This window comes from Contarinia nasturtii, unplaced genomic scaffold (assembly GCF_009176525.2).
Source record: "Contarinia nasturtii isolate CC-2019 unplaced genomic scaffold, AAFC_CNas_1.1 Cnas_scaffold_2287, whole genome shotgun sequence".
Classification (NCBI taxonomy): Eukaryota; Metazoa; Arthropoda; class Insecta; order Diptera; family Cecidomyiidae; genus Contarinia; species Contarinia nasturtii.
The window spans coordinates 1-10,203 of record NW_022199610.1 but is presented as its reverse complement, the minus strand read 5'-3'; the positions used below and the strand labels follow the sequence as shown (position 1 = coordinate 10,203).

The 10,203-nt window shown below is 43.9% G+C and overlaps 2 protein-coding genes across 2 annotated transcripts; both read left to right on the top strand.

Annotated features, from left to right (window-relative positions):
- The first annotated feature begins 36 nt into the window (after positions 1–36).
- Positions 37–3,723, top strand: LOC116348126 (linear gramicidin synthase subunit C-like). Its single transcript, XM_031778997.1, has one exon. It carries the CDS (start codon positions 37–39, stop codon positions 3,721–3,723), a length of 3,687 nt encoding a protein of 1,228 aa, XP_031634857.1.
- Positions 3,724–3,874: 151 nt separating this feature from the next.
- On the top strand, positions 3,875–10,019 carry LOC116348125 (linear gramicidin synthase subunit B-like; the record flags this gene model as incomplete). Its single annotated transcript, XM_031778996.1, has 1 exon — positions 3,875–10,019. A coding segment is annotated over exon 1 (6,145 nt), but the record flags the coding sequence as incomplete, so codon positions are not given.
- Positions 10,020–10,203: the final 184 nt, after the last annotated feature.

Here is a 10,203-nt window from a genome sequence, read left to right as displayed (position 1 = left end):
GTTAGTCAAGCTGGGCACACTCAATTCTTTAGCGACATGCTTAGTGATATTGATACACCGACCTTGCCGTTTGGCCTGAGCGATGTTCATGGCGACGGAACCGAGTTTAATGAAGGATATCTGAAGATGCCACAACCTCTCAATAATCGATTGCGAGTCCTCGCACGTCATTTCCATGTCAGTTTGGCTAGCCTTTGCCATTTAGCGTGGGCAAAAGTACTAGCATGCACTAGTGGAAATGAGTCGGTTGTCTTTGGTACAGTGCTACTCGGTCGTTTACAGTCCGGGGAAGATAATGACAGTGCAATTGGATTATTGATCAACACTTTGCCGTTGCGATTGGATATCAATGACACTACAGTCGAAAACGCTGTGCGTAACTCTCATTCTCAGTTGAGTGCTTTATTGATGCATGAACATGCATCGCTTGCGTTAGCACAACGTTGTAGTGCAGTGCCAACTGTCTTACCACTTTTTAGCGCAATATTAAACTGTCGCCATAAATCTCAAATTCAGAATATTACTGAATTGTCCGCTGGAGTGACTGTTCTCAGTAGTAGAGGTCAAACAAATTACCCAATAACTCTATCGGTGGACGACGATGACAATTCTTTGAGTCTTACAGCCCAAGTGGTGTCACCAATATCAGCGACACGAATTTGTGGTTATATGCAACAAGCTTTAGCATCGCTGGTCGACACGTTAACACGAACACCAGAACAACCTATACGGACATTGATAGTGATGCCACCAGAAGAGCGCGAGATGCTGTTGCATAGCTGGAACAGGACGAAAGTCAATTTTCCACCTGTTCGCTGTCTTCATCAATTATTTGAGGCACAAGTGGATCGTAATGAACAGGCAATTGCCGTGGAGTGTGAAGGAGAAAAATTGAACTATGGCGAACTCAATGCTCAAGCAAACCAATTGGCGCATTACTTGATCGCAAATGGTGTTAAACCAGATGATCGTATCGCAGTTTGCGTTGAGCGTAACCCAAAAATGATTGTAGCTTTTTTGGGAATTTTAAAAGCTGGAGGTGCTTATATGCCGCTCGACCCAACTTATTCGAGTCAACGGCTAACAAATATTTTGCAGGACGCCAATCCATTGTGTTTGTTGGCAGATGCCTCTGGCCGTGCAGCACTTGGAGATCATCAAATTCCAGTGGTTAATTTGAAACAGATGTTGCCAGGGGGACTGCCGAGTGATAACCCAGATCCAATAAAACTAGGCATAACCCAAACCCATCTGGCGTACATTATTTACACATCCGGTTCAAGTGGAACACCGAAAGGTGTGATGATCGAACATGAATCTGTGATTAATTTAGTTTATAGTCAAACTTCTGTTTTTAAAATAAATGCGAACAGCCGTATGTTGCAGTTTGCTTCTTGTGCTTTTGATACAAGCATATGTGAAATCGTAACGACCCTAACAAGTGGAGCTTGCCTGTGTTTGCCAAACAAAAAAGTTCGCCAGACAGATATAGCCTTGCTTAGTTATCTAAGCAAGAAAAATATTACTCATGCACCTCTACCACCCGCCTTCTTCCGGAACTCACAAAATTTAGCCCATTTGAATGGATTAAAGTCGTTGATTTTGAGTGGTGAAACACCTCCGTTGCCATTACTACAAACTACCTCTAACCACACGACAGTTCTTAATGTGTACGGTCCCACTGAAACTACAATTATTGCGACTATCTGGTCATGTCCGGCTAACTTTTCCAGCCATTCAATACCAATCGGTCGGCCGATGTCCAACGTACGAGTTTATTTGCTAGATGCACATGGTGAGCCGGTACCATTGGGAGTCGAGGGTGAAATATATATTGGTGGTGCTGGCGTGGCTCGCGGCTACATGAATCGACCTGATCTTACCGCGGAACGTTTTCTTCCCGATCCGTTTAGTGAGAATGAAGGGGCACGCATGTACCGCACTGGGGATCTAGCTCACTATCTACCTGATGGAAATCTTGTTTACATGGGACGTACCGATCATCAGATAAAAATTTATGGTTTCCGAATTGAGCCTGGTGAAATCGAAGCCCGTTTAATGGAACATCCTCGGGTACAAGAAGCAGTTGTTTTGCTTTGGAAAAAAAAGCTTTATACTGATTGTCAATTGATTGCCTATGTGGTGGCTGAAAGAGATACAGCGCTCGCTCAAAATCTACGCAATTACTTAACAGCCTTATTGCCAAATTATATGGTACCGGCAGCATATGTTTGTCTATCATCTCTGCCACTCACACCCAATGGCAAGTTAGACAGGCGTGCACTACCGGATCCGGATGATGAGTCATTTGCACGTCAGCCGTATGAGGCCCCTCAGGGCAAAATGGAAGAAAAATTAGCAGCAATTTGGCGTGAACTGCTAGGCATTAAATGTATCAGTCGACATGATAATTTCTTCGCATTAGGCGGTCATTCTCTGATGATTGTACGAATGCTAGCACTATTGCGACAAGTCGGATTAGATGCTACTGTTCAAGAATTCTTTGACACTCCCTCTTTAGCAGCAATGGCAGAAGCTCTCGGAAATCACAAAGCAGTCAGCATCCCACCCAATCTCATTACTACAAAGAGCACGATGATTACTCCGGACATGTTGCCGCTTATCGATCTATCTCAGACAGAGATTGATGCATTGGTCACACAGGTGCCCGGTGGTATAGCCAATATTCAAGATATTTACGGGTTAGCACCATTACAGGAAGGAATATTGTTTCATAATTTAATGTCTGAAAAAGGCGATCCATACTTGCTAATTTTTCGTTTGAAATTTAGTGACCGAGAGAAACTTGAATGTTATGTGGCTGCTATGCAACAAGTGATTGAACGACACGATATTTTACGCACAGTTTTTATATGGGAAGAACTCAGTGAACCGGCTCAAGTCGTCTTGCGCCAGATTCCTTCGATACTCACCGAAATCAAACTGGATGATAGCGATGAACCTGTTCTAGAGCAATTACGTAACATTTTCAACCCAATTGGAAAGTTTAGACTAGACCTAACACAACCACCGCTATTGCGTTTGATGGTTACATCAACTTCTCAAGGAGACTGGGCGGCATTGTTGCTTATGCATCATTTAATTAGTGACCACACAACTCTTGAAAGACTGAATGGAGAAGTTCAGGCCATTATGAATGGACATAGTGGACAGTTGACAACGCCCAAACCATTCCGTCATGTGGTGGCTCAGGCTCGCTTGGGAGTTAACCAAGATCAACATCCTAAATTTTTCAAAGAAATGCTTGCCGACGTTGATACACCGACCTTGCCGTTTGGTCTAAGTGATGTCCATGGCGATGGTACTGAAGTTGATGAAGCGTATCTGAAACTACCACAGGAACTTAACAATAAATTACGCACGCATGCACGGCATTTACAGGTCAGCTTGGCTAGTTTGTGTCATTTGGCCTGGGCACAAGTACTTTCTCGTGCCAGCCGAAATGAGACAGTGGTATTCGGAACTGTATTATTTGGACGCTCACAAAGTGGAGGAGACAACGACAGCGCCCTGGGCATGTATATCAACACGCTTCCCTTACGGTTTGATATCGATGACACTTCCATAGAGACCACTGTGCGCCTCACTCATACTCGTTTGAGTAGCTTACTGGTACACGAACATGCATCGCTGGCGTTGGCTCAGCGATGTAGCGGAGTATCAGGTAACCAGCCGCTTTTCAGTGCAGACTACTGCAACTGAGCAGACTAATACACCGATTACTGGTGTCACTTTTCTGCAAAGCGAAGATCGAACAAATTATTCATTAATTCTTTCGGTGGAAGACGACAGCGATGCACTGGGTTTAACAGTCCAAGTAGTGTCAATATCAGCAACAAAAATTTGTGCCTACATGCAACAGGCTCTCGTCTCACTTGCCGATGCATTAACCTACACACCACAGCAACCAATTCGGTCATTAACAGTGATGCCAAAGGAAGAACGTAAGATGCTATTGCATACCTGGAACGACACGACGGTCAATTATCCATCTCTTCGTTGTCTTCACGAGATTTTTGAAGCACAGGTTGTGCGCGACAGAGATGCAATTGCCTTGGAATGTGCGGAAGAAACTTTGAGCTATGCTGAACTCAATGCACGATCAAACCGGCTGGCACATTACTTAATTGCACAAAGCGTCAAGCCAGATGATCGCATCGCACTTTGTGTTAAACGCAGCTCTAAATTACTCGTAGCTATATTGGGAATTCTAAAAGCCGGCGGTGCCTACGTTCCACTTGATCCAGTTTACTCCAGTCAACGCCTAAAAAATATTCTACAGAACGCGAATCCATTGTGTTTGTTGGTGGATTCTATTGGTCGGAAAGCACTTGGAGATCATGAAGTGCCAATGGTCAATTTAGATGAAGCGTTGCCTGACACACTTTCTGCTCATGATAACCCCGATCCGATTAAGCTGGGTCTAACGCCAGCGCACTTGTCCTCTGTACTCTACACTTCTGGAACAACTGGAACACCGAAAGGGGTGATGATCGAACACAGGAATATCACAAATTACCTTAACTGGTGTAAAGAAGAGTTCACAACGGAAGATTTGGAGCATACCTTATTTTCAACTTCTATTGGATTTGATTTGTCTGTTTTCGAATGTTTTGCGCCATTGTCTGTGGGAAAAATGATACATATCGTGGAGGATGCTCTTTCTATTACACAAATTGAGTCAAAAATATCCTTATTCAATACAGTACCTTCTGCCCTGACTGCAATACTAAATGTTGGAACTTTACCTTCTTCACTTCGTATTCTCCAAATGGTAGGCGAGCCATTAAACCAACGCCTAATCAACCGAATTTTTATGCAAACTCAAATTATGAAACTATACAATCTGTACGGACCAACAGAGACTAATAACGTAACTTGTTATACATATAAAACAGGCGATGTTGTAATTGAAACGATTGGGCGACCCATTGCTAACACCCGCATTTACCTGCTGGATTCACAAGGTGAACCGGTGCCATTAGGAGCCGAAGGAGAATTGTATATTGGTGGCGCTGGTGTCGCTCGTGGCTACCTCAATCGACCTGAACTTACCGCAGAATTTTTTCTTCCTGATCCATTCACTGGCGATCCAGAAGCACGTATATACCGCACCGGCGATCTGGCACGCTATTTATCTGATGGTAATTTAGTCTTTTTGGGACGCATCGACCATCAGTTAAAAGTTCGTGGTTTCCGAATTGAGCCCGGTGAAATCGAAGCCTGCCTAGTCGACCACCCTCTAGTAAGAGAGGCGGTAGTATTGTCGTGGAAAAACAAGCCAGATGCAGATGCTCGACTAGTGGCCTATGTAGTGGCTGATCCCGACATATCAATGATTCAAAACCTACGCACTTATCTAGCAACTTTACTGCCTGACTATATGATGCCAGCAGCTTTTGTTTGTTTATCATCTCTGCCACTCACAGCCAATGGAAAACTAGATCGACATGCATTGCCTACTCCAGACGATGAAGCCTTTGCTCGTCAGTCGTATGAGATTCCGAAAGGTGTAATGGAAGTGAAACTAGCCTCAATATGGAGTGAACTGTTGGGTATTGAGCGTATTAGTCGGCATGATAACTTCTTCGCGCTTGGTGGTCATTCTCTTTTAATTGTAAGGATGCTGTCACAATTGCAAAAAAGTGGACTGGTCACCAAAGTTCGGGAAGTATTTGATGCACCCTCATTAGCTGTTCTAGCTGAGACTCTGAGTCATCATATAGCAATTAGTACTCCACCCAATCAGATTATCGTTGAAAGCACAGTTATTACTCCAGAAATGTTGCCACTTATCGATCTGTCTCAGGCAGAGATTGATAGTTTAGTCGAACTGGAGCCAGGTGGTGTGGCTAATATTCAAGATATTTATGGATTGGCACCATTACAAGAAGGCATATTGTTTCATCATTTGATGGCGGAAAATGGCGATCCGTACTTGACAGTAAGTCTTTTACAATTTAATGATCGAGCTGCACTTGATCGCTATGCGTCCGCCTTGGACAAAGTGATTGCACGACATGATATTTTACGCACAGTGTTCGTCTGGGAAGGTCTCAGTGCACCGGCACAAGTCGTCTTGCGACATGTTCCACCGTTACTCAGCGACATCATGCTAGATGGGCCGGTGCTGGAACAATTAAATGACCAATTCAATCCACGTCACTACCGTCTAAACTTAGAACAAGCACCGCTGTTGCGTTTGGTAGCTGCGCTAACGTCGGAAGGTATTTGGATAGCAGTGCAGTTAATGCATCATATAATTGGTGACCATGTTAGTTTACAGAGACTGTATGAAGAAATTCGGACTATAATCGATGGAGAGAGTGACCAGTTGGCAAAGCCCATACCCTTCCGCAATGTAGTCGCCCAGGCTCGTCTGGGAGTTAGTCAAGCTGAGCACACTCAATTCTTTAGCGACATGCTCAGTGATATTGATACACCGACCTTGCCGTTTGGCCTGAGCGATGTTCATTGCGACGGAAATGAGTTTAATGAAGGATATCTGAAGATCTCACAACCACTCAATAATCGATTGCGAGCCCTCGCACGTCATTTCCATGTCAGTTTGGCTAGCCTTTGCCATTTAGCGTGGGCAAAAGTACTAGCATGCACTAGTGGAAATGAGTCGGTTGTCTTTGGTACAGTGCTACTCGGTCGTTTACAGTCCGGAGAAGATAATGACAGTGCCATTGGATTATTGATCAACACTTTGCCGTTACGATTGGATATCAATGACACTACAGTCGAAAACGCTGTGCGTAACTCTCATTCTCGGTTGAGTGCTTTAATGATGCATGAACATGCATCGCTTGCATTGGCACAACGTTGTAGTGGGGTTCCAGCTAAACTATCACTTTTTAATGCGTTACTGAACTATCGCCATAAATCTCAAACAAATCGTGAATTGCCCGCTGGATTACGTATTCTCAGTAATGAGGGACGAACAAATTACCCAATAACTCTATCGGTGGACGACGATGACAATTCTTTGAGTCTCTCAGCCCAAGTGGTGTCACCAATATCAGCAACACGAATCTGTGATTACATGCAACAGACCCTCTTCTCACTTGCCCTTTCATTGGCACGCACACCACAGCAATTTGTACGAAGATTGACTGTGATGCCACCAGAAGAACGTGACATGCTATTGCATAATTGGAATCGAATGACTGTCAATTATCCACCTGTCCATTGTCTTCATCAATTATTTGAAGCCCAAGTAGCGTGTGACGGTTCAACGAATGCCGTCAAATGTGAAGGAGAAACTTTGAGCTACAAAGAACTTAATACACAGTCCAATCAACTAGCACACTACCTGATTGGCAAAGGTGTTAGGCCAGATGATCGCGTCGCAGTTTGCATTAAACGCAGCACGAAAATGATCGTAGCTATATTAGGCATTTTGAAAGCTGGTGGTGCTTATGTTCCTTTCGATCCAGCCTTTTCAAGTCAACGACATATAAATATTTTGCATGACGCCAGTCCGCTATATCTATTAGCAGATGCCACTGGTCAGGCAGCACTTGGAAATGTTCAAGTGCCAGTGGTGAATTTGGATGAGGCGTTGCCTTGCGGTCTTTCAATCGATAATCCTGACCCGACCACACTCGGACTTACTCCATCACATCTGGCCTATATAATTTACACTTCTGGCTCGACTGGAACACCGAAAGGAGTGATGATCGAACACAAGCAAATTACAAGACTCTTCGAAGTTACACGCAAACAATTTGACTTTGATAAACAAGACCAATGGTGTTTGTTCCATTCCTTCTCTTTTGACTTTTCTGTATGGGAAATATGGGGTGCATTACTTAATGGAAGTCAACTGGCAATTGTATCTTACAACACCAGCCGTTCTGCTGATGAATTTTATAAATGGCTTTGTATTAATCGTATTACTGTTCTCAATCAAACTCCATCCGCTTTTAAAATGTTTATTAAAGCAAAAAGCAACAGCTCACTGTCTGATCGACTGCGGTATGTAATTTTCGGCGGCGAGGAATTAGATCCATTCCTTGCAAGAGACTGGATTGAAAAATACTCCAAAGTGCACACAAAACTCGTCAATATGTATGGCATTACAGAAACAACAGTGCATGCCACATATCAGCAATTAGAATCTTCAAAACACATTTATTCAATTGGACGTCCACTCTCAGATCTTTGTGTCTATTTGCTGGATTCACATGGTGAACCTGTGCCATTGGGAGCTGAAGGGGAATTATATATTGGTGGCGCTTGTGTGGCCCGTGGTTATCTAAATCAACCCGAGCTTACAGCGGAACGTTTTCTTCTCAATCCATTTAGTGAAAATACAAGAGGACGCATGTATCGCACTGGTGATCTGGCACGCTATCTACCTGATGGGAATTTAGTATATCTCGGACGCGCTGATCAACAGGTTAAAATCCGTGGTTTTCGAACTGAGCCCGGCGAAATTGAGTCCCATTTAATGGAACATCATTTGGTGCGCGAGGCGGTTGTACTGCCATGGAAGTACGAGATTGATAGTGATACCCGCCTGGTCGCATATGTAGTAGCCGATCCAGATACATCACTCGCTAACAATCTACGTACATATCTGGTATCTCTATTGCCTGATTATATGGTACCAGCAGCATATGTTTGTCTATCATCATTACCACTCACACCAAATGGCAAATTAGACCGACGTGCACTTCCAGCACCGGACGATGAAGCATTTGCTCGTCAACTATACGAAGAACCGCGGGGTGAAATGGAAGAAAAACTGGCTGCAATCTGGAGTGAACTGTTGGGTATTGAGCGAATCAGCCGAAATGATAATTTCTTTGCGTTGGGTGGACATTCTTTGCTGATTGTACGAGTGCTAGCACAATTACGAAAGGCCGGATTAGATACTAGTGTCAAGCAAATATTTGATGCTCCAACTTTAATCGCGCTAGCTGAAACTCTCGGCAAACACCAATCGTTCAGTATTCCACCCAATCTGATTACTACAAAGAGCACGATGATTACTCCGGACATGTTGCCGCTTATCGATCTATCTCAGGCCGAGATTGATACGATGGTCACACAGGTGCCAGGTGGTGTGAACAATATTCAAGATATTTACGCATTAGCACCATTACAGGAAGGCATATTGTACCATCATCTAATGGCACAACATGGAAATCCTTACTTGCTAATTCTTCGTTTGCAATTTAGTGACCGAGTATCACTTGATAATTATGCCACTGCCTTGCAAAAGGTGATTGAACGACATGACATTCTGCGCACCTCTTTTTTCTGGGAAGGACTGAGCGAACCGGCTCAAGTCGTTTTGCACCAAGTTCCTTCGATACTCACCGAAGTCACACTGGATGAAATCGATGATCCTGAATTAAAACAATCAAGTAATCGCTTTAATCTGCGTCAATACTGTTTAGATCTAAAACAAGCACCGCTGTTGCGTCTGTTAGTCTCGCCAACATCGGAAGGTCTTTGGATAGGAGTGCAGTTATTGCATCATATAATTGGTGACCATGTTACTTTGCAGAGACTGCATGCAGAAGTTGGAGCTATAATCAATGGAGAGAGCGACCAATTGACAAAGCCCACACCATTCCGCCATGTAGTCGCCCAAGCTCGCCTGGGAGTTAGTCAAGCTGGGCACACTCAATTCTTTAGCGACATGCTTAGTGATATTGATACACCGACCTTGCCGTTTGGCCTGAGCGATGTTCATGGCGACGGAACCGAGTTTAATGAAGGATATCTGAAGATGCCACAACCTCTCAATAATCGATTGCGAGTCCTCGCACGTCATTTCCATGTCAGTTTGGCTAGCCTTTGCCATTTAGCGTGGGCAAAAGTACTAGCATGCACTAGTGGAAATGAGTCGGTTGTCTTTGGTACAGTGCTACTCGGTCGTTTACAGTCCGGGGAAGATAATGACAGTGCAATTGGATTATTGATCAACACTTTGCCGTTGCGATTGGATATCAATGACACTACAGTCGAAAACGCTGTGCGTAACTCTCATTCTCAGTTGAGTGCTTTATTGATGCATGAACATGCATCGCTTGCGTTAGCACAACGTTGTAGTGCAGTGCCAACTGTCTTACCACTTTTTAGCGCAATATTAAACTGTCGCCATAAATCTCAAATTCAGAATATTACTGAATTGTCCGCTGGAGTGACTGTTCTCAGTAGTAG